General features: G+C 38.3%; 1 protein-coding gene across 2 annotated transcripts in view; it reads left to right on the plus strand.

Annotated features, from left to right (window-relative positions):
* The window catches only part of USP13 (ubiquitin specific peptidase 13), a 126,307-nt gene that overhangs the window by 62,101 nt on the left and 38,447 nt on the right, over window positions 1-25,759 (plus strand). For both annotated transcript variants that reach the window (XM_031957707.1, XM_031957708.1), the window contains 6 exons: window positions 4,118-4,260; window positions 10,764-10,948; window positions 15,129-15,223; window positions 16,853-17,040; window positions 21,334-21,405; window positions 21,636-21,729. In XM_031957707.1, the coding sequence (XP_031813567.1) occupies window positions 4,118-4,260; window positions 10,764-10,948; window positions 15,129-15,223; window positions 16,853-17,040; window positions 21,334-21,405; window positions 21,636-21,729 (777 nt within the window). The remainder of the gene's footprint in view (window positions 1-4,117; window positions 4,261-10,763; window positions 10,949-15,128; window positions 15,224-16,852; window positions 17,041-21,333; window positions 21,406-21,635; window positions 21,730-25,759) is intronic.

The following is a 25,759-nucleotide window of genomic DNA, read 5'->3' on the forward strand; positions in this document are numbered from 1 at the left end:
GGACCTACTTTCATTTTGGTTTTTGGATCACCAGTGTCTAGCCTAATGCCTTGAACACAGTTGTTTAGTCATTTTCAGTCAGGTTCAATTCTGTGATTCCGTTGGGAGTTTTATTGACAGAGATAATGGCGTGATAAGTCATTTCCTTCTCCATTGAACACAGTACGTGATACCGTTTATTTCAAACCTATGTTGAGAACTCACCTTACATAGCTCTTAGTACTCTTCCCATCATTCTCAATTTAATTTGCATATGTTTTGTACATGCTTATTTATATATGTATCTCCTCCAATAGAATGTAAGTGGGGACATTTTAATTTTGTCTTTGCATTCCCAAGGCCAGCACAGTGCCTGGTACATAGTAGGTACTTAACAAATTCTTGTTGATTTGTTAAAAACTATTTCTTGAATTGTATTAAATTGTTAGATCTGCCCATGGTATTTTTTCAAAATGAAATTTAGAGATGGTTTTGATTTTTATATTGTAATCATTGCGTTTTATCTCTTTTCCTAACCCACCTCCCTCCTAGAAACCTCCTTTCCTTGTTGTCTACCATAATCCAAATGACTACTGGGATGAAAGTGGGGTGGGGAGAAGAGTGTTGTATGGATGGACTAGAAAGATTGGACATTCAGTCTGAAAAAAATGACAGTTTAGAAACAACTGTTCATGGTCACAGAACAGAACATGGAGTGTTGTATGTGTAGAATCTAGAGTAGGCCATGAGTATGTGGATCATAAAAGTGTAAGAAACTAGAAAAAATAGGAAGTGGTCAGACTGAAAAGAACTTTCAGTGTCAGAGGGGAATTTGGGGGAAGGTAGGTAGCATGTGGATAGAATACTGGTCCTGGATCAGAAAGACTCATTTTCCTGAGTCCAAATCTGACTTCAGATACTTACTCTCTAGGAAATCCTGGACGAATCACTTAACCATGTTTGCCTTAGTTTCCTCATCTGTAAAATGAGCTGGAGAAGGAAATGGCAAACCCCTCCATTATCTTTCTGCAAAAACCCTAACTCATGAAGAATTGGATGTGAATGAAACAACTCAACAATAACAACAAAGGTGTCCAAAGTAGGGAGACGGGTTTGTCTCCTCCTTCCCTCCCCATACTTGAAGGAAGGGAAGGGAAGACAATTACACTTTTTGTACAATGGACTTTTTGACTTCTTACAGGGAAAGGCGGGTAACACGAGGAAGTAAATTTATATAGCGCTTACTATGTACTAGGAGCTATGCTAAACACTTTACAAATATTATCTCATTTGATTGTTAGAGCACTCTTTCGAGGTAGATGTTGTTACTATTCCCATTTTACAGGTGACTTGTCCAGAGTCATACAACTAGTAAATGTCTGAAACTGGATATGAACTTGTCTTCCTGATTCCAGGGCTAACACTTTGTCTTCTGGGAAAGATGGATAGAGGCTGGATCTGGGTCAAAATAATAGGCTTTTTATTGGTCAGTTACTATTATTTATCTACAATATCCTCCAACAGCATATAAGCTTCTTTGGAAAACTGATTTTATTCTATCTGTTTTTGAGAGCAAGTCTCCTATCTCACCAGGTTGGAAGAGCAGAGATCCACTCAGACTGATTCTGTTACTGATTGGCATGGAAGCTTGGACCAGCTCCAACTCCAATAGGCTGCTTTGCTCTTCCTTAGGCTCCCTAAGGCTCCTTGTATTGCTGCCAGACTTGTTGTAGACACCGGAGTGCCTTTAATCCTCTTGCAGCTCAGAACTCCCAATCTTAATCAATCTACCAGACTCAGTCTCCCCAGCAGCTGGGATTACAAGTGTGCCCTATCCTGGACCATTATTATGGTTTTTCTTGAATCCTCAATGCCTAACACAGTAGATCCTTTAAATAAAAATGTATTGAATTGAATTAGGTGCTTTAGGGACTAGTTTCTTAAGCTGTGGTTCATGACCCTATATGATGTTTCATAACTAAATGTGGGGGTCATGAAATTATGATTTATTATCATCAAATGTTTGATTTGTATACCTATTTTATATATCAACATATCTGAGGTCACATAAAAATTTCTTGGGTGAAGAGGAATCATGAGTGAAAAAGTTTAAGAAAGAAAATACAGGAAAACTAGAAGATCCCTGTCTTCCGGGGAACTTAAAGTTTAGGATCATGGATTTGATGTTAGAAAGGATATAATTTTTCAGGTGAAGAAACTGGGACTTATAATGGCAAAAGTAATAATTAAAATTGATTCAGATCTAAGTCTTTTGCCTTCCAAGTCTGTACCTTTCATTACATCTCTTCCTTTCTTAGCACTCAGGAAATAAGAAATGACATCATCACTGCACAGTATAGTGGGAAGCACTATAGGTACATGGGAATTAGAAGGAGAAGGATGTTTGAGAGAAGAGAGATGTTCTTATTAAGGTTTCCAACAAATTAGAACTTTTGGTTTACTTGACACAGTATAAGTTCTACTAGGAACTACATCATCAGTTCTTTCTGACAGGAGGGGAGTTGTGATTTGACTTTTTATAGCAGCAGAGGCAAAGATCAGAAAACTAATGGGTTAGGGACAAGCCAGCCTTCCCAGGACCAACGAGACCATTGGCTGTGCAAAGTGTAAAGGGACCGGGGCTGAGTGCCTCTAGCGGGTCACATTTGTACCCGTTAAGAATTGGAATTGTGGCCTAACATTCCAGTGTCAGTATGATTGAGAGCATGTGTTGCTTGCTCAGGGCAAGTTTAGGAAACTGTTTTCAATGCTGGAAATAGGATCTAGGTCAGTTGAAAGGGAGGAGCTTGGTTCACCTGGTAAATCTGAGGATTGGTTGCTTTCCTTTTCCTTTTGGTTGTGTAGAGCCTGTTACCCAGGGCAGAATAAGGTGGGGCAAAGATGGACCTTGAACTTATGAAATGAGGCAATGGTGAGAAATGACCAATTTGGGCATAGGATGTGCTGTTCATCAGAGCCCCCCCTTTCCTGGGTCCCTTTCTACTCATTCACACACAACATTCTCCTTCTGACCCTCATCACCTCTTTTTTGGACTATTGCAATAACCTTCTGGTTGGTCTCTTTACCTCAAACTCCTCCCTGCTCCAATCTAAATCCTACTTAGATGCCAAAGTGATTTCCCTAAAGCACTCCCTGATCAAGTCACCCCCTCCTAGCCAATGAAGTCTAGTGGTTTCCTGTTAGATTCAGGATCAAATACAAATGTCTCATTGACATTTGGGATCCACATACTCTAGGTCTCGTTGACACCTGTGATCCATACACTCTATGATCTAACTCCTCTAGCCTGCTCTGTGTTCCACAAATACAACATTCTACCTATTCTATCCCCATTTCTTTGTCTTCCACCCATATCTTGGATTCCCTGATTTCTTTCAGTCTTCTTTCAATGAGTACCATTTTCCATAGGAAGCTTTCTCTGATACCCTCAATTCTTAGGTCCCTCCTTCCTCAAATCACCTTGTATTCATTTTGCACTCATTACTAGATATTTAGATAATACAATTCTCATCCATTAGGATGTAAGCACACTGGCATAGTGTGTGGCAGTGCTTTAACCAGTGGTTGCTCATTAATTGATTGCTTCTTAATTTAGAGCTTGGAGATTGTCTAACCCAACTCCATTTTTATACAGATGAGAAAACTGAGCTCCAGAAGAATGACTTTTCGAGGATAACACAACTAATAAATATTTTAGGCAAGATTTGACCCTGGGTTTTCTTGACTACAAGTATAACACTCTGTCCATTGTGCCATCTTCTCTCTTAATAAATATAAGGGAATACCTTGCAAATCACTTAATTCTGTTTACCTTGGTTTCCTCATCTACAAAATGAGTTGGAGAAGGAAATGGCAAACGACTTCATTATCTCTGCCAAAAAAATTGAAATGGGGTCATGAAGATTTGGACATGACTCAACAATTACAACTTTTTGGGTATGAGGGGCAGAGGACACTAGTGACTATGCGAAATAGGGAAGGTCTCATGTAGTAGGTGGTGTATTATTCTATTGCTTGGGTTTTTATTGGATCAAAAGGGCATTTATCAATATGATTTTCCCTTTCTCTCCTGTAAGTTCTTAGTTTTTATAGATCATACCTTGGTTTCTCTTGCAGGTAACAATTGCTTGTGATGCCGTCCTTAATTCAAAATCTCCATATAGGAAACAGGAGCCAGATTCCTGGGAAAATGAGCTGCAGATTTCCAAACATGCTAATAACCTCATGCAACTGGACAATGGTGTCAGGATTCCTCCCGGGTGAGAGAGCTGCAGGTGATGGGAGGCAGTGGGGGGGGGGGCTGGGGATGTGTTTGAGATCACCAGTCACATAAGGATGCTGATCTCCTATTGTAAGGTACATCAAACTGTCTCTAATTTTCCACCCTATCCCCCATTATTTACTTATCTTCATGCATCTTGTGCCTTTCAGTAGAGTATAAGCTTCTTGAGGGCAGGTACTATTTTAAATTTTTAAAATTTTGTTTCTCTTATCATCTAGCAAAAGGCTTCAAGATGATAGGAACTTAATAAATGCTTGTTGAATTTGAACCTAGTTACAGTTAAACTTTTATTTATTACCATTAAAGTTATATATAAGGAAAACTTAGGAATCCTTTGTTTTTTTTTGTTTGTTTGTTTTTTGTTTTTTGCCGAGGCACTAGATTGTGAATTTCTTAAGTGTAGGAGGTACCCTTTGCCTTTCTTTTCGTAGCCCTAGCACTTAGCATAGTTTCTGGCACAGGATTGGTGCTTAATAAATGGTTATGTTTATTTTTTTAATAATCTTTAATTTCCTCCCAATTACATGTAAAAATTTTTTTTCTTTTTTTAAAGTTTTGAGTTCCAAATTCTATACTCCCTTCCTTCCCTGAGATGGTAAGCAATCTGATAATTATATAAACATTTTCATTTAATAGGTGTTTATTGTTTGATTGCCTAAGGAGGGAGGAACTGGCTCAGGTTGGAAATAGGACCTCAAATAAGTGTCTGAACTGTGTGACTCTGGGCAAATCATTTAACCCTCTTTGCCTCAGTTTTCCCATTTGTAAAATGAGCTGATTAATCATTCCAATCTCTTGGCCAAGAAAACCCCACATGGGGTCAAAAAGAAGTGGGTACAACTGAAAAACTGAAGCCTAGAAAGGTAGGTTTTCCTTCTTGTATAGGACATCAGAATCACTAGTTATACCCCTAACTTTATATCCCTGTAAAATGAGGATTATTATTATTATCACTTGAGAATGAGACTCTTGATCCTTGTGTGGAAAATTGTTGGGCTACATACCCATTGTGACAGAGCCAGCTCAAAAGACTAGTCTCCCCACCTCTTCCCTCCCTTCCCCAACATCCCCAACATTTGATCCTTCAGCTATAATCTGATGGAGAGAAATAGCCAGGGCAGCCTTGAAGGGGAAAAAGATGTATCCAAAGAGGATTCCTTCGAAGGGGCAGCCTCACCACTGCCTTAGGATTTATGAGTGTTAGGCCTTTTAAAAAAAATCACTTGCTTCTGAGGAGTCTCCTCCACCTGCTGTTTCCCTGAATCCTTGGCCAGCTGCCAGGCACTAGGGCACTGCGGGGCACCAATTTTGGGTTACGGCCCAGTACCCACTATGCCTGCTATTATTAGAGACCATTGGCCGAAGTGTACACAGATCAAAATTAGCTGACTACAAAGAGCCAAGTGAACTCAAGCTCTTTGTCTTGTTCCCTAACCTAAATTTTAGTCTCACCTTGATTTATGACATTATTCAAAAATAGGGAAAATATCTCTGATTCTAAGTTATTTATGAAAGTCAATTGGGGTGCTGTCAAGAATTAGAAACAAAATTGAAATGAATAAGTATACTCATCTAAGACCAGGACACACTATATTTTTGCTCTTTGGATGAAGGAAACATCCTAAAATAATGAGGGATACTGAAGGAATTCTGGCTGGAGTGAGATTTAACTTATTTAAGAAAATTTATTAAGAAATTTTAATTTAATTTTTAAAAACATTAAGAAAATTAAGAAATCAAGTTGTTTTCATTAGCATTAATTGAAATTCAGCAAATATTTATTAAATCCCTACTGGGAGTGAAGCATCAAACTGGGATCTGGAGATATAAATACAAAAATGAAAAGGACCCTGCATTTATTAAATACCTACTATGTGCCAGACACTATACTGGACTCTGGAGACTCAAAGTCCGGAATGCAATAGTCTGTGCCTTTAAGGAGATTACATTGTTCTGGGGAGACCTAACACACGCACAAGAACATTTAGGAAGGCAAAAGCCTTGGACTAAGGAAGGAGGGGCTAGGGGAAATCAGGGCAGGCTTCAATTGAGCTGAGTCTTAATGGGATACAAGGACTCTTAGTGATAGAGAGGAGAAAAGGGGAGCATTCTAGAGAGAAGGGATTTTTTTTTTTGCAAATTCAAAGAGAAAAGTGTTGGAGTAACTATGGCTAATATAGAGCATAGTCTACTGTGCCCGGATTAGAAATACCTGAGTTCAGTTCCAGCCTCAGACATTTCTTAGCTCTGTGTGACTCTGGGCAAGTCATTTGAACCTGACTGCCTCAGTTTCCTCATCTATAAAATGTGGATAATGATAACACCTCCCTTTCATGATTGTTGTTAAGGATCAAATGAGATAATATTTATAAAGCACCTAGCACAGAGTCCGGCACACAGTAAGTCCTATATAAGTGCTAGCTATTAGTATTTAGTTGGTTGCTCCTCTCTGTTCTTCACAGATGACATTTCATCCCCCTATCTACACACCTCCCTTGCCCCTGCCTAGAATGCATTTCCTCCTCACTTCCACATCAAAGAGTCCCTCTTTTCCTTCAAGGCACATATCAAAGCATCTCCTTCTGTAATAACCCATTTCTGATTTCCATCAATGGTGGTGCCTTCCCACCTACACTGCTGGTTAATAAACTTTGTGTTTATGTGTACTTTCCCTCTCTCTATTTATTCTGCATATACTTATTTACGTACATATAAATGTAATATCTTTGTATTCTTTCTATATTTATAGGTGTCCTTTCATTTCAATGTAAGCTACTTGCAAGGAGGGATTGTTTCCTCCTTTGTCTTTGTATTCCCAGCATCCTAACATAGTATCTGAAACATAGTTATCTTGATGTGTTTATTGATCGACAGTAGGGAGGAGTAAGACTGGCAGGGCTGGCGGGTGTCAGAGTGCACTAGGTATTGGATCCTCGGGAGCCGGGGAGTGACATGATCAGATTTGGGCCTTGGGAAGAAGTTAAAACATTTTTTAAAATGTAAAAAAAAAAAACAGGATTAAAAAAACCTTACTCCTAGGTCTTGTTCCATATTTCAAATAACTCATTCCATCTGCTACATCATATGCTTGCAAAGCTTGGAGAGGCTGTGTCCAAGTAAAGGTAATCAACCTGATTGTCCTGTCTGGCTTCCCAAGGCACATTTACCAGCCGGGGGAGACGGTCTTCCATATGTTTGTCCTCAGTGGTGTCCTTGACTCCTGTTCTCCTCTGGAGTACTTCTTTGGTTATGCATCGCACCCTAATCGCACCCACCAGGCACCTCTCTATTGCCAACAATTACGCGGAATGTATATTTTACAGCGTTCACGTTCCGCCTTTAGTTTCCAAGGGTACCCAAACCTTTCTTCCGTGGGATGCTCAAAGAATTCAATTCACTAGCTACTTATTGAGTGCCCATTATGTGCAAGGGAGCCTGGTATGTGCTGTATGGGAAGTCACCGGTTGTCCAGGCCATCTGAATCAGAGGGTGTATGTGCAGGGGAATTGTGGGAGGAGAGCTGTAGTTTCACTTTAAGTGAAAACCCATCTTGTTTCAACCCTTTTCATATGTTTCTTTCTAAAATGTATAAATCCCCTTTCCTGAGTTACTAACTATAATTTAATGAATGTAAGTTATCTTTCTTTGGCAGAAGACTGAGAAGAGGAGGGTCCTTCCTTTTAGTAGCTTTCTCATTTCACATTTCTATAGATGGAAAAGGAGTCTAGATTAAACTGTAGCAAGCCCAGGTCATACCTTAGAAATTGTCAGTCCTCGGAGGGTTGTTTTTAACCTGTTCCTGGGAACATCTTCTCTCCCCTTTCCCCATGAATTATCATTCTGTTTTGCATCTGCAAAGTGGTTCCCAATGTCTGCAATGTTCTCCCCCTTCACTTTTACCTTGTGGGAATCCCTAATCCCCTTCATAGCATAGGTGAAATTACTTGCTATATATTTTGTATTTAATTGTATACATGCAGACTCCCCCAGTGAAATTCGGGTTAATGGAACAGACCCATTATTTTGTATAAAACTCTACAATTACAAAAGTCATAAAAAATGGAGTCATTAAAGCAGCAAAGCCCCTCTGATGGGGGCTTAGAACTGTCTCATTTTTGTCTTTGCATCTCAGTGTCACATTGTACAAAAATTGTGTGAATTAGCATCACAGATTTAGAGCTGGGAGGGATCCCAGAGACCATCTGCTCTAAGGATTCGAATCCATTTTTATTTTATAACAGCTAGGTAGTACAGTGGATAGAGTGCTGGGCCTGGAGTTAGAAAGTTCAGATTTGGTTTTGGACACTTATTTATCTGTGTGACTCTGGGCAAGACATTTAACCTCTGTTTACCTTAGTTTCCTCATATGCAAAATGAGAATAATAGCATCTATCTCCCAAGGTTTTTATGAGGATCAAAAAGTTTTGTAAACCTTAGAGTGCTATATAGAGAAATGCTATCTGTGATTATTATTATTATCATTATTATTATTATTGTTATTATGGACCCAGTCTGTTGAAACTTATGAACTTCAGAAAATGTTTTTAAATGTATAAAATAAAATATGTAAGATGACAAAGGGCACCAATGATATTGAAATAATTATCAAAATAAAAAAGTTTCTGGACCTCAGGTTAAAAACCTCTGTTTTAGTCTAACAGATTTGTTTCAGATTTATTTATCTGGGCAAGACATCTAACCTGTTTACCTTAGTTTCCTCATATACAAAATGAGAATAATAATAACGTCTGTCTCCCAAGGTTTTTATGAGGATCAAAAAGCTCTGTAAGCCTTAGAATGCTATATATAGAAATGCTGTTATTATTATTATTGATTTTGTTGTTATTATGGATCCTTATGGCAAAGCTTATGAACTCTTCAGAATAATGTTTTTCAATATATAAAATAAAATATATAAGGTGACAAAAGGAACTAATTATATTGAAATAATTATCAAAACTAAAAAAAAACCTTTCTGGATTCCAGGTTAAAAACTTCTGATTTAGTCTAACAGGCTTATTCCAAATGTGAATTGAATGAATGTAGCAAAGCATTGTTAATAAACTGGGACTGAGAAGAAACATGGCATAATGACAGAAGGGCCAGCTTTTCAGGAAGACCCAGGCTTATGTTTCTATCTCAGGCACATTTTTGATGTGTGACTGTTGGTGAGTCACTTTTATTTCTCAGTTGTGGAAGAAGCTCTGTAAGATCATCAGTTACAGATGACTTGCCATTCTTTATCGGCAGAAAAGGTTTTCACACTTGGAAGTTCCCTACAAATGAAACTTTTTAAAAAGTCAGATTTGTTAGGTATTGGGAGTCTTTCATTTATACATGGCTCTCTCTATTGCCAATATTTCAGAACTGCCTTTATTTCCCCTCTAAGGCTTTAAAAACAGATGCTGATTTGATCATTTCTATTTTAAAACTTGACCTGACACTCTTGACCTCAGGCAGCATTTTTGACCACTGACTTTCAGTCTTTCCACCTAGTCATTCCCCAGAGGACATCCAGGAATGCCCCATGTTCTACATCATCTTTCCATGAAAAGAAAATTTAAAATGCTCCGGACACCTTCTCCATTTGCAAGGAATTAGTACCATGGAGCCGGCCTTGAGGCATCTAGTAGGGTGTGCTAATGAAGAGAGAATCCTGTTTCAGGGGAGGGAAAGTTTGGATTCTAATTCTTTCCAGTCTTCTGTGATCCCAGATTGAAGAAGCCTTGCTTTGAAGTGTTCATGATGGATAGTGTAGCATGGGACTTGGGAGTCAGGAAGATTTTGATTGATTCAAATCCAGCCCCAATTATTTCTCTAGCTGTGTGACTCTAGGCTGGTCTCTTTCACTACTCCCAAGCTTCAGTTTCCTCATCTGTAAAATGGGAATAATAACAGAACTTATCTCACAGGATTGTGGTGAGGAGCAAATAAGGAAATATGTGGAAAATGCTTTGCAAACCTCAAAACGCTATAAAAAAGGGTTAGCAATTATTAAAAAAAAATCATTCCCTTCTCTTTCCAGAGGGCCAATAAAAAAGAGAAAAATAAAACTCAACAACACATTGAAAAGGTCTGATTTATACAAATTGTTTCCACATCCTTTGTCCCCCCTTACCTCTGCAAAGAAAGGAGGGAGGTGTCTCCTTGCATCTCCTTTTTGGAAACAAGGCTGATCATTGTAATTTCCCAGCATTCATTTCTGATTGTTTTGTGGTCATTGATGTTTTTCCCATTTATGTTATTGAGGTCATTGTGTACCTTGCTTTCCTGATTCTACTTTCTTCTCTGTGCATCAGTTCATTGAAGTCTTCCTGTGCCTCTCAGCATTCATCAGTTCTTATAGTGCAGTAATATCCCATTTTTTAAAATGTGCCATGACTTGTTTAGCCAACCTCCTATGCACGTACATATAATTTGTTTCTAGTTTCCTATTCACTTGTTACATTTTTTCCCCCTCTTTTTAATGTGTCTATCCAGTGGCTGGAAGTGTGCCAAATGTGACTTGCGGGAGAACCTCTGGTTGAATCTAACTGATGGTACCATTCTTTGTGGAAAGTGGTTCTTTGACAACATGGGGGGAAACGGGCATGCGCTGGACCATTACAAAGAAATGGGCTACCCTTTAGCAGTGAAGTTGGGAACCATCACTCCAGATGGAGCAGGTGAGTCCTTCAAGCTTTGGGATTTAAGGAATTGGGGGAAGGGGTGAGGGCAACAAAAGCAGAGAGCTGTAAACTGTTGGATATTGGATGTTGAGTTGAGATGATCTTGGTTCAAATCTATTCTCTGATCCTTAACCTGAGTGATCTCAAGTCAATGGCTTAAAATGTCAATACTCCAAGGAAGCTTCTAAGATTATAATTTATAAGCAAGTTGCTGATCTGTACTCATGTAGGGAGTCTGCCCATCAGGAAGTTCCTTACAGTAGAAAAAATGGTCCCAAAAGTATAAATATATATGTTTAGATGTATACGTTTAAGAAAAAGTATGGCATACTTGTCCCATTCTGGCTTTGGAAGATCTCCTTTTAAGTTCTATCTGTGACACTGGACAAGTCACTTAAACTCTGTTTGCCTCAGTTCCTTCATCTGTAAAATGGGGGTAAATATAACAACTTGCCTCCCAAGGTTGTGGTGAGCATTTGGGTCACAGTTTCTTGCTTTACTTGGTGACCTCTTTATTCTCATTGGGAATGCTTCTCAGACTTTAACATCTCCCATCACCAGTCTTCTTAATTATCCTAACTTCAAGCATTTGGATGACACGTTTGTTATCAGTACCTCAATTTTTACATCTCCCAGACCCCAAATTGGACATGTTCCTTTCTACCTTTTCTTGCTCTTCTATTATTTCTCCTGTCTTACCCTCTCAAATCTTCATTTTTGATTTTTAATATGAGACACCATGGGCTAGATGTTTAAATTCCTGGATTCAAATCCAAACTTTGTGATCTTGCACAAGTCTGGTGTTCAGGTTCCTCCTCTGTAGTTGAGGGGCTAGACTAGCTGACCTCCAAAGGGGCCTATTTAGCTCCAAGTCTCTGATCCTGTGCCTTTCTGTTTATTGTTTCCTGCTGCCTCAGACCAACACCCATTTGGGCCTGCACTCTTCTTATCCCAGGTTGACTGCTAGAGATTCTCAGAGATTTGGGAAAGCGGCGTCATACTCAATGGCAGCTTTTTTATTTTCACATTTTGGAGAATCCCGCAGCTACTCTTCTTAGAGAAGATAGGCACTTTGTTTCCTTCCTAACAATATCCTCTAATGTTGCCCGTTCCACCCCCAAGTAAATTTGAATATAACCTGATGTTCTGAAATCAAGTTTTGCCCAATATTAAAATGAAGAGTATATAGAATCCAGCCTGGAGAGCCAAAATGAGGCTCACAATGGCACATTCAGATTTTGAAAGAGACAGGGTAAGGGCAGCTAGGTGACACAGTGGATAGAGCACTAACCCTGGAGTCAGGAGGACCTGAGTTTAAATGTGGCCTAAGACATTTCACATTTACTAGCTGTGTGACGCTGGGCAAGTCACTTAACCTAATTGTCTTACAAAGAAAGAAAGAAAGAAAACAGGAAAGAAGAAAAAAAGAAAAGAAAGGAAGAAAAAGAAAAGAATGGAAAGAAACAAAAAAGAAAGGAAAAGAAGAAAAGAAAAAGAATGGAAAGAAAGTGTTGTCATTTGAGAAGCAGCTTGCTGGGAAGGAGAGAATGATGCTTTTGGAGTTAGCAAATTGTGGCTCAAATCTCAGCAATATCACTCATTACCCCTGTAACCCTGGACAGGCCACATACATTCTCTGGATCTCAGATTCCTCATTTATAAAATGAAGGGGGTAAACTAGTGGTCTCTGAGTTTCTTCCTCCAGTTGGGAATCTTTCAAATAAAGGTTGGAATTTCACTTGTTTTAAAAAAAAAGTTTTTTGAATCCATCTAACTTAGTACTTTCCAAGTTCTGGACCGATTGTTGGGAATTGTAGTGGGGAGAGTTTAGTTCTCAAACTAATTAGCATACTGACATCTTAATCATTCAATAATAACACACAGTTTAATAGTTTTAAAAACCTGTTTCTTTCTTTTTTTTAACCTTTTAATAATACTTTATTTTTTCCAAATACATGCAAAGATAGTTTTCAACATTCACCTTTGCAAAACCCTGTGCTCCAGATTTTTCTCCCTTTCTTCCTCTCTCCCTTCATCTCCCCTTGCTAAGACAATAGGCAATCCAATATAGGTTAAATTTGTGCAATTCTTCTAAACACATTTCTATATTTTTGATGATGCACAAGAAAAATCTGATCGAAAGGGAAAAAACACAAGAAAGAAAAAAAATAAGCAAACAACAACAGCAAAAAATGTAAAAATACTATGCTTTGATCCACATTCAGTCTCCATAATTCTCTCTTTGGATGCAGATGGCATTTTCCATCTCAAGTCTATTGGAATTGCCTTGAATCACCTCATTATTGAAAAGAGCCAAGTCCATCACAGTTGATCATCACATAATCTTGTTGTTATTGTGTACAATGTTCTTTTGGAAAGTTTCAGGAATATTAATTTGTGCTTTGCAAAGAGCATATAATATTGAGTGTAATGCCATCTCTATTTATTGTTACATTTCTGGGACCTTTTGTCCCCTGAGATTTTAGGGCAGGGGGAGGTCGGGAAAAGGGTCAGGAGAGAAAAAATTATTTTCACAAACATTTTAATTAAGTTTATTTTTGCTTAGCGTTAGTTAGTATTAGTTTTCTTCTTCTCACTGGATCTATTACTTGTTTTATATAAGGGACTCCCACTGAAGAAATTCTGTCTCCCAACATAGATTGGGTTCTTTGTAATGACCAGTCTTAGGACACTAAGGGACACTCTAGTGCTTGGGGCCCAAGAGCTTAAGTTCCTTGCCCATTGTCATATAACTCAAATGTTTCAGACTTGAACCTCAGTCTCACCCAATGCAACTTCACGTCTGTATACGCCACACACTGTCTCTTGAATTAAACTAAGCTTTATCTCTTTTTATTTGAAGATAATCTAAGGAATATGATTTTCACTCTGATATCAGTCAGTCAATAAGTGTAAATACAGCCAGGTTTTGAACCGGGCCTCTGACCCAGTGTGCCATATAAGCAGGACTACTTCACCTTGCTTCTTTCTTAGATTGTTGTTGTTATTTCAGTCCTGTCTGACTCTTTGTGATCCCGTTTGTCTTCCTTACCATATTTGAAAAGTTATTATTTGGAAGAGGGCTTAGATTTAGTCTGCTTGGTCCCCAAGGGAAAAAGTGGGAGCAACAACTGGAAGCTACAAAAAGCCAAAAGCTTTCTAAGAGTTAGAGCTGTTCAAAAGGGGTCTCTGCTACCTGGAAAAGCAGAGAGATCTCCAATCAGAAGTTGGATGACCACTTGTCTTTAGTCTTGGAATAGAGACTCCTTTCAGGTCTGGTTGGATGACATGGCCGTTGCCCTCCCAGCTCTCAAATTCTATTAAAAAATTAAAATTTGTCTTTGTTTAGAAAAGTAAGGATATTGAGGAAGAGGAAGAAGGAGGTAGAGGGGAAAAGAAATATGGAAAGAAGCAATTGGGAGAAAGGGAAAGACACAAGATGGAGACAGAGAAGTGTTCTTACCACTGTGGGAAGGGAAAGCAGGAAGGGGATAAGCATCTATACAGCTCCTATTATATGCTAAATTTTTAAAAATAAAATCCAAATATTGCATTTGATACTCACAATAATATTGTAAGGCTGGTACTGTCATTAACCCCATTTTACAGTTGTACAAATTGAGGCAGACAGAAGTTAAATGACTTGCCTAGTGTTAGATAGCTAGTAGTGTCTGAGGCCAGATTTAAATTCAGGTGTTTCTGACTTCGGGTTCAGTACCCATTGTACTATTAGCTGAATCAAATATCTGAATATCTGCATAGTCACAGGCAATTTTTAATACCTTTTCCTTGAGGTCTAGAACATGCTTCTTAGAATTTTTTTTTTTTTGTCGTTAATGAAGGAAGGCCGAGCATGGGTTTGTTATTAGAGAATGGAAATTGAGTTTCAGAATTCTAAGCTACAGTGGGCTTTGGTATCCACACCGAGTCTAGCATCGATACATAGGGAGCTCATGGGAATGGGGTGGGGAGGTGGGATGGAGGGAGGCCACCATATTGCCAAAGGAGCTGAAAAACTGGCCCAGATTAGAAGTAGAACAAGTCAGAGAGTTGGTGACAATCATAGATCAGCCCTGTGAATATCTCCTGCCCTTCTAACCTGGGAGAGATAGTCTTTAAAAAAAATCAGTGAAATTTATATTGATCCTAATACTTGTAAATTTTTTTCCCTTTGCAGATGTTTATTCCTTCCAAGAAGAGGAGTCTGTTTTAGATCCACATTTAGCCAAACACTTAGCACATTTTGGGATTGACATGCTTCAGATGCATTCGGTGAGAATGATTATCTTTGTTTACACCTTAATTTCCAATGTAGGGGATAGAAAGGGGGTGACCATGAGATTATTATATCTAATTTCAATATTTTTCTTATGTGAACTTTCATTATGGCAAAGTATGACATTTTAATAATTTTTGTTTTCAAATCCAATATGTGGGGTCAATCCATCCATCAATTCAAAAGCATAGGCACTGGGAAAATAAGTACAAAAAATAAACCAGTCCCTATCGTTAATGAGATCAGCTTCTAATGAAGGAGACAAAAACCCATATAAATATATTCTGAATCACCCAAAGGCAATAAACACAAATAAAAACAAGGAAGGTAGAGCTTAGGAGAGGCAGGTAGCCCTTGATAGGAGAGGAAGTGATTCAAGAAAGGTTTCATGCAGAAGTTGGTATTTAAAGCTAGATCTTGAAAGGAGGAAGAGACTCTGAGAGAAAGCAGAGGACCTATTTTACAGTTGTGGGTGATTGGAATCTGACTTGTTTTTGGATTTAAAAGTTAAATTTGTTTTTTGTGACATGAATAGGAATTTTGAATTTTGGTAGTATTTAGTTTTGAATTTTGAAGATGGCCTTTTTGATTCAGTGGAATCTGCACATAGAATCTTCCCTTTCTATGGTGAGAACCTTACTCCCTGGAAAGTTAAATAATAATATGAGTAATAAGAGAATAATTAATAATAAGAATAATATGATAATAAAAAAAGATGGTCTGTGAAATTGTGAGTTTTAACATACTTAAATCTCAAGACAAGATCAAGCTGTCTTCACTCAAAAAAGTTAAAAAAATAGAGATTCTATCTGATGCAGATCACAAGAAAATATATGATTGTTAATGGAGAATTATTGCCTTATTTTTATTCTACGACTGCTTAAAAAAAGCAGTGATGGTGAAATATCTTCCTTAGACAAGAGATCTAGTGAATGTAGTATTTTTTTTTGTGTTCTGACCTCATCTGAACTTTTGTATTTCATTTTGGGTTTTCTAGTTTAGAAAGGCATTGACAGGATTGTGCCCTGAGGACTCCAGCATGGTAAAGAACCTGAGGATTAGTTGAACCAAAGAAGTCTTTTGAACTAACCCTCTCATTTTATTGGTGAGGAGACTGAGTCTCCTGTAGGCTAAGTGACTTCAGGCGAGTAGTGAGCAATAGATTTGGCATTTGACCTCAGGTCCTCTGATTCCAAATCTGATACTCTTAGGATCAACAGAGGCATCTTGGTAATGTAGTGCATAGAGTTCTGAAATTGTCAGAGTCTTTTAAACTCCATCAGCCTCAGTCTCTGCACCTGAAAATGGAAATAATTTTAGCATCTCTTTCTCAAGATTGTAAAGATTAAAATGAGACAATAATAGGCAAAATCCTTTGCCAGTCTCAAAGTAAGCTGTTACTAAAAGACTACATTATTCTTTTGTTTTGATGCTTCTATTCTCATTGGTTTGGCCATTTCATCTTTATTTATTCTTCTTCCTCTCCTCCCCCACTCAAGGGGCAGAAAATCCCAGAAAGACTGGATGAGTAGATAGATAAGGTCAGGTTCCTATTAGCAGTCCTTAATGATCCCAAATTAATGAAGGCCATTAAAATTATCTTTCTTTAATAATTTGGCATCTAGACGGAGAATGGCACACGGGACAATGATGTCAAACCCAGGATCAGTGAGTGGGAAGTCATTCAGGAGTCGGGAATGAAGCTGAAGCCCATGTATGGCTCTGGATACACGGGGATGAGGAATCTGGGAAACAGCTGCTATCTCAGTGTGGTCATGCAAGCCATCTTCAGCATCCCTGAATTTCAGAGAATGTAAGTTTTGGCTTACCAGAGAATGGATTTTCCAGTGTCATGTCTTGTCTGTGTTTAGGACTCACACCCCAATCTTATCTCTGGTCCCTCATAAACATGTTGAATTACACTTGGCTCTGTTTCTGGAGCCTGGGGGCGGGGACTTCAGACAGATTTCTAGAATGGTGTTTCTTCTACATTTTAGACAGTTTTCTAAAAATTATATACATGTGAAGCTCTTTCTTCATTTATGTTCTGATGAAGAAAGCTGCAACTAGAGATGAATTTTGAAATTAATTTGAGATAGAGAAAAAAATTTGGTATATACTATCTTTGGTCTAAGCACGAGTGAAATGATACCAGAAGAAAATCCAGCTCTTTCCCCTGCTCTGCAAGGTTTAGGAGGAAAGTAAAATTAAAATAATGGTATCCTGTGGGCACTTTTGCTTTATATTGTTTTAATATGGTAGAGGGCCATAAAGTAAGTTGTAAAAGAGCAATCAGAAGTCATTTATTAAATATATGTTATGTGCCAGACACTATCCTAAGGCTAAGGCTGAGAATATGACAAAAGCGTAATAGTTCTTGCTCTCAAGGGATATTGGTACCTTGGGGCAAAACTTTGTTCACTCCAGGTTAGTTATATCTGTTACTGAAGCTGTTAGCCTGCTGTTTTTATTTATTTATTTTTCTTTTCTCCATGCAGAGAGAATGGGGAACAAAGACTCTATTCCCCTGAAATTTAAATGTCCTTAATTAGAAGTCATATGAAGGAAAAGAGTTTTTTCCCCCCTAGTGCATTTTCCACAAAGACATGTTGCTTTTCTGGCTTTCTTGGACTGTTTTCTAGTGCAGATCAGGTAATTGCTGCCTTTGGAACTCAGTAGCCTGCAGTGGTTAGGAAACATTGATGTGATGTTCCCGAGATGAGAGGTTTGCTTTGGGAAATGTTATGGCTCAGTACCACAGAATCACAGAATTGGCTAGTCCAAATCATACCTGAAAGAAACCCTCTCCTTATAAGTAGATAAATTTACTTACAAATCCCCCTTTGAAATATATATACTTAAAAATAGTCCAAAGCTTCCTGAAGTGTCTGTATCTATATCCGTATCATCTATATCTATATAATTATATCTCTATCTTCCTGTGTATATATGTATCTATCTCCTATATGTATTACATATCTATTGTATTTTCTATATATAATATTACATATCTATCTACATTTCTCTTTCTCTTTTAACATATAGCCTCAAGCAAGGCTGGGCACACTATGTATATACATGATATCATATATCAATATCATGGTGGACTCTTGCAGAACCAAGATGGCCACTGCATTGTTGAGAATTCCCAAGTCTTTCAGACCTGCTTTATTGTACCTCTCCTGTGAATTAATTCTTTTGAAAGCTCATTGAGGGTGGGGACCATTTAATTTTTGTCTTTGCATCTTCCTTCCTTCTTCCCACAGGTGCCTAGTATAACGCTTGGCATATAGTAAACAATTAATGATTGATTTATTGGTTCTTCTTAGTTCATCCTTCATCTTTTTATACATGTCTTCTGAGGTTTCAGTTGCATGGATTGTATATTTCCTGGGCAGGAGGGGATAGAGGCTTTCCAGAGCATAGATGATCTTTCAGAACTCGTTTACTTTTTACCTTTTGCCTCTCACCTTCATTTTTCACTTTGGTGACTACTCTGTGACTCAGGCTCCAGGACTTGAAACTAACTCTAGTGAGTGTCCTCTTAGAGGCTAAGATTTAATTTTTATTTAATTTAATCTCAAACAGAAGTAAATGGGAGAGTTGGAACAGAAGATCTCTGTATTCCCTCCCAGTTCTAAATCTTTCTTTGATCCTATGAAATCAGGTTCTTTTGTTGGTGAATAGAATGATTTTTCAGATTCCAAAACTAGACAATTTTAAGTCTTTTCATATTCAGAAGAATTTAATAACTGACACCTTTTGCATTTTTTTTGCATGCAATTTTTATTCCCCTTCCCAAATTTCACATTCTTTTATTTTTAGTTAATTTTGGTTTTGGTGAATTTAGACTCATATCAGTTGCCTTCCTAAGGCTTTTAAGATCACAGAGTAAGGTGGAAAGAGCCTTCGCTTTAGAATTGGAAGGTCCAAGTGCTGATACCACTTATGTGGTTTTGATCATGTGTCCTAGTCTCCTTGGGCCTCAGTTTCATTGTCTGTAAATGATAGGGTTGTACTCACTGATTATTGATATCCCTCTCAATTCTTGATCTGTGATTCCATGAACATTGAATAACTCAAACAAGAAACACCTTGCTCTTCTGATTCTCTCCTCTCCATCTTTTCTCCTGTTGACAAGGTATCTTCCAATATTCTCCAGCTTCCCTCTTCCCCATCCACCTCCCTGTCCCAAATGCCAGCCAAACAGGCTCTATCTAGCCCAAGAGCTGCAACTGCATTCTGTAAGTAGAAAGAGTGAGTCAGTGTAAGATTAGGTGACACAGGCACAGCCCAGAATGGCAACCTGATTCCTTGTTGCTCTGCTTGCCTCCTGTCCCAATCTGTGTTTTTTTAATTTCTGATGGGAATCAAATCTGAAGACACAGCCTTTCATAGGAACAATGTTAGAGGTGGGTTGTGGAGATGAAAAACTGATTTTCCCCCCTGATTAAAATCACTAGGATAATAATATCAGCAAATGTTTAAAGTTTGCAAAGTACTTGGTACCCTTCTTCTCATCCATTCCTCACGGTGACCCTGTAAGAAAGATAGATGCTATTATTATGCCCATTTTACATCAGAAGAACCAGAGGCAGGCATAGGTGTCCAAAGTCACACAGCTAGTGTCTGAGTCAGGATCTGAATACAAATCTTGTTGACTCACAGGCCATTGCTCTATCCACCGTACTACTTAGTTATCTATAGCTAGAAATTAGAAATTATGTAATACTTAAGGAGTAGGAGTTAGGGGGTGAACTTGTGATTTAAATGAGTATAGATGAGATGAAAAGGAAATTCCCTCTGCTGCTGTAGGTCAGCATCTTCTCTGCAATTTAAAGGTGAATCTCCAAGTATTTCTAAGTACACAAAAAACCCTTTAAAATTATTTGGCCATAAGGCCTAAATTTCACTTTGATGGCTGGAATGACACCTTCATCTGTAAAATGGTGATAATTAAAGCTAGAAAAGGTGGTGAGGTACAAATGGTAGATAATCAGGCAACTGGGTATTAGTTCTGCTTCTACCCCACAGATAACTGTGTGTTCCTGAGGAGCTTATTTGACCTCTCACCAGCCTGAGAAACCTTTTAAGATTTCCAGTTTGTCTTGGTGGAGGAACTTTCCTCACTGGGAGTTCCCTATATCACTGAAATGGGATATCCAGTCCCTACCCCTATTATTATTGTTACTATTACAGGTCTCATCCCCTCCCACATGGCACCTATTTCACAGAGTGGTTATGAGGATAAGATGAGATAATGTCTCTAAAATGCTTTGTAAGCCTTGAACTACTACACAGATAATCATAGAGATTGAAGCTGAAAAAAATGCTCTCCTTCACCCAGATCACTTTACAGTTGAGGAAATTAAGGCTCAGGGAAGTCAAGCACCTTTCCCAGAGTCAGAGGTAGTTATAAGCAATAGAGATATACTTGGTAGCTATTTTTATTATTACTAAAATATCTGAAAAGGATAATAATTTTGGTGTCCCATCTGAGAGCTATTGGGCTGCTGAATTTGGAATCTGGATCCACTCTGGACTTTGAATCTAATGCCTTTTTGATCCTGCTGACAGATTTCTACCAGGTCTTTCATTTGCCGCTTATCTAAAACGTTTAGACAAGTAGGGAATAATGAACAGTGTAAATGTATTACATGGAGGACAAAATTATTGGGAGAAGTATCAAGGACATCTCACAGAGAAGAGGTCAACATTAGCTCATTTGTGGATATAGAAACTAATTGACCAAGAGGATTCTGGAGTATTTCAGGACAAGGTGGAAAGAGCACATAATTTGGAGACGCCAGAAACAATACCTGAGTCAGAATTTGTTGGTCGGGGTGTTTGTGGGAGTGGTGATGTAAATATTTACCCAAGACTAGAGTGTTGTCCTAGCATTTGGCTGCTATGGCAGGGTGGCCCAGGAAGAAAAAAGAATTTTCCATCAGCCCTAGGATTAAGTTTGACAACAGAGTCAGCCCTTAGTATCCTGGTGACCCAAGTAGGGAAGTATCTCAGAGGTCTTAGCGAGAATGTGTTCCCTTTATTTTGGTTTCCTGTTCCCTCTGCCCCAACATTGGTGCTGTTCTCTTGTTATTTCTAGGTATGTGGGGAACTTGGCAAGGATATTTGACTACTCTCCTCTAGATCCAACACAGGATTTCAACACACAGATGTAAGTGCCAGGTCTCTATTGGGGAGGGTAGAAAAATTGGAGTAGAATTGGAAAGATTCCCTAGCAGTCAGAAGTAAATGACTGAAATAAGTTTTGTCATGGCTCTGGAGACTTAGATAATGGGATAACCATTTTACTGGCTGAAATGTCAAATGTGGTGTTAATTTGGGGAGAGGATGACAACCTGGCGGTTCATTGTTTTATTTATTTGTTTCTGTGCTTTACTCCAGGGCTAAGTTAGGACATGGCCTTCTCTCGGGCCAATATTCCAAACCTCCTATGAAATCTGAGCTCATTGAACAGGTGATGAAAGAAGAACATAAGGTAAGTCCATGTGCAGGCACTTACAGTTCTGGTCTGTAGGTACAGGAGCCCTAGAGCTCTGCAAATGAACATGGGCTGGAAGGTCCCCAGGCTTCTTCACAAAGTATAACCAAAGATTTCATTCTAGGAGCTGACACTTTTGTTTATATTTCAAAAATTAAGATCAAATTTTATTTGCAGAGTTATTTTCTCCATGGATCTTTACATTTGTTTTTAATCTTGTTTAGTCATTATAGTCATGTTTGACTTTTTGTGACCACATTTAGGGTTTTCTTGATAAAGATATTGGAGTGATTTGCCATTTCTTGCTCCAGCTTATTTTGCAGATGGGGAAATTGATACAAAAAGGATTAAGTAATTTACCTAGGATTACACAGCTAGTAAGTGTCCTATTTGAACTCAGGGCTTCCTGTCTCCAGGGCAGGCCCTTCTATCCATTGCACCACCTGACTGCCCTTTACATGGACTTTTCTATTGCTTATGTTTATCAGAATAATTCAAGATGTCCTTTTATATAAAGCATGCCTGGACTGTGAAAATATTCAACGTTTGGTCAGTGTGAGCCCACTTTCTGTCAACCAAGATGGCACGGCAGTCTGTCTAAAACATAGAAGACAAGAATAGATCAGAACCAGGTTATTGCTTGAGGCCTAGAATGGTTAAATTTTTTCAAAAGGATCACATAGTTAATAATGAAGTCAAGAAAGGGCTTGTGTATGAGACAGCTTATGAGTTTAGTGTTGAAAAAAAAGAGAGAAAGGTGGAGAGGATGATCTAAAGTAACTATCCTATCTCAGTTCCTATTTTCACTAATTAGTCAGATCTTCTGAGCATGTCTACTCCATCCCCTCAAGGCTCTAGATGTAGTTCTGAAGGATTCCAAGTTGTCCTTTTTTTTAAAGAAATAAGTTTTTATCAATATCTTTTGTTTTTATGAAACATTTGTTTTATATTGTTTTTACAATTACAGAATTTTGTCCAATATTCCTCCTCTTCCTTTTTCCAGAGAGCCACCCCTCTAATCAAAAAAAAAAAAAAAAAAAAAAAAAAAAAGAGAGGAAAGAACAAACCTGTAGAACTAATCAATATATTGAGAAAGTCTTAAAATATGTTCAGTATTTCACACCTCTCTCTTTTGCAAGGGAGTGGGCACTGGAGTGTTTTCTCCTACCTCTTCTCTGGGGCCATGCTTGTTCTTTGTAATACAACATTCACTTTTGATTATTTTGTTGCTTTTATCATTTAAAGTGTCATCACTGTGTATATTGTTTTGCCCAGCTTAATTCACTCTGCATCAGTTTATGTAATTCTTTCCATGATTCTCTATATTCATCATTATCATTATTTCTTAGAGCACAGAATAAATCCTTACATTAATATACCACAATTTGTTTAGCCATTCTCCAATCAATGAGTATCTATGTTGTTTCCAATTTTTTGTTATCACAAAAAGTGCTAATATAAATTTTTTTGGTGAATATGGGGACTTTCTTCTTATCAATATCCTCCTTGTAGTATTTTTCCTAGTGATGAATTTCATGGTTCAAAGGATATGGGTATTTGAGTTACTTTTTTTTTTAACATAATTCCAAATTTTCAGAATGGATGTACTGATTCACAGCTCCATCAGTAATGCATTTGTGTGCCTATCTTCAAATAAGGGGGGTGTTTTCCTAATCCTGGATGTCTCCCAAGTACCTATCAGTGTGCTTTCTGCCACATTTATCAGTTCAGAATCATTTAGTCAGCTTATATAATGTACTTGTAATTTTTAACATGTAATTTTTAGAAAATGGGGATTATAGTAAAAACAGTTGGCACAAAACATTCTTCCCCTGATCCCCCAAAGTCTGTTCTATTTTTGGATTCGAGTCTTCTTTTTCTCTGTCTCTTCCCTCTTCTTCTCTGCTTCTCTGTTTTTCCCCATCTTTCTCTTTCTTTTTCTCCCCTCTCATCCCACCCCAAGAGATTTCTTCTTAGAGATGTCTCCTCTCTACACACAGATACTTGCCTAATCCCATATGTCTGTTTCTTGGACAGATATTTGCAGCTAATTACTAGAGCATGACCAATTTTCTTCAGCCAGTCCAAAAACCTTCCTGTCTGATGTCACATATAGTTTCACAACTGGTTGAGATGCCTTTGATTGATTTGATTCAGTTGACATGAATCTCTACCTTGTCAAAGTCACTTTAAGTGCACTGGGGAAATTTGATTAATTTACTTAATCAACCTTCCATCATTACATGGTACTGAGACAGCCTATGCAAAAGCCTGAAGATGGAGGACAGAATGCCCTTGATTCTTGGGAAATAGCAGAGGCCACTGGAATATAAAGTATGATAATAGGAATACTATGTAATAAACCTAGAAAGGGAGGCTGGAGCCAGATCATGAAGGATTCAAAAAGCTATAAAAGTAAAATTATGTTTTATCCCAGAGACTCATATTTTAGCAATATCACTTGGATTGGAGAGGGGAAAGACTGGTGTTCTGAGTCCAGTTAGGATGCCATTACAGCAGTCTAGATGAGAGGTCATGACGGTCTTTGCACCTATCAAGGGTATCCTTGATGAAAACATGAGAAGGGAATAGGCAAGTCTTCAGAGAGGCATTTACTTTGACAATGAGAAGGGCCACCTCCTCATGAGGGTCAGGGGTGAAAGAGGAGAGAGATGGGGAAGATGCCTGACTGACATGAGATGAAGAGGAGGGGAGAAGAGGAAGCTCTCATAAGATGGTCACAAAATATCAGGGGAACCAAAGGACACCAAAAAGATAGTGTGATAGACTATTAACTTTGGCACATTTTCAATAATGACTTCTCTCAGTTCTGTGCCTTATTTAAAATGAGGGATTTGGACTTGAAGACCAGCAATATCTCTTCTCCAAATTTACATTCCTTTTATTCTGAGAAATGGCATCAAAGACATCAGAACTGAAATGTGAGATCTAAAAAGGAGGAAGGCTGTCATGGAGCCATTGTAAAGGGTAACATGATGGATAATCTGATTACTGTTACTGGTATCCATGAAATATTAAATGACCTATCAGTGAACCCTGTTGATTTGGGATATATTCAACAAACCGAGGTGTGGAAGCATATTGGTAGGATTTGTATAGGAAGAAAAAGCTTTGTATTGGAAAGAAGAGAAGGATTGCTGTACGGGGCCAGGAGACCCAATTCCTTGAGATCATGGATCTCTTTGGAATATCCAAGCATTTACTGCTGCCCCTTGATGTTGTTCACCTCAGTCATATTCTGAGTCAGGAGAAATTTAGAAGAAAATGAGATTTCACTTAAGTACTTTTTTGACTAATGTGGCTTTGTTGTAGCAGCTGGGCTGGAGAAGGAAGGAGCTCAAAGTGTCAATCACTACTCACATTTCAATTTCTCCCAGGAATATAAGACTCTGTATTTAGTCAGACATGTCCTTTGGTCTCTGCACTCCCACCACACTCTGATATCGTTGCTTCCTTGGTCCTCCATAGGGGCTATTTTTAGCAATGGGCCAAGGTGTTCCACCTCTCTTATCTATTAATTCTTATTACAATGTAACTGACCCCCATTATATATATACTGTCCAAGCCCCATGGTGGAAATTCCTCTGTTATTCTGGTAACATTTTTCACCATATTGTGTCATTTCACCACATGGCTTCCCTGACTGTGACCTCCATAGTGGTTTGCCTTCCTAGGGTCTTCTGGGTAGGAGCCCCCTTTCTGCTGATGCTCAGTGAGTCTGGTCTGAGATTTTACTTTAAGTACTCTAATTGTCTGCATTTGTGTTGATGAGATAAAGAAAGTGTTTGCAGATAACGATGCCAGAGCATCCCAAACAGAATGTCAAGCTAGCAAGGTTAATTTCTGCATATTTCCAAAGCCCAAACTTGGATCTGGGCCAACTCCTGCCAGAGCATTCTCCATTCTCTCCCTCACTCTTTAGCCTTTGAAAACATTTTATTTCCAGTCCTGGCTTCTATCACTTCTCCTGCAGTTTTCCTTTAACCCTTTGGCTACTACAGTGTAA

The sequence above is a fragment of the Sarcophilus harrisii genome, chromosome 3 (assembly GCF_902635505.1).
Source record: "Sarcophilus harrisii chromosome 3, mSarHar1.11, whole genome shotgun sequence".
Lineage (NCBI taxonomy): Eukaryota > Metazoa > Chordata > Mammalia > Dasyuromorphia > Dasyuridae > Sarcophilus > Sarcophilus harrisii.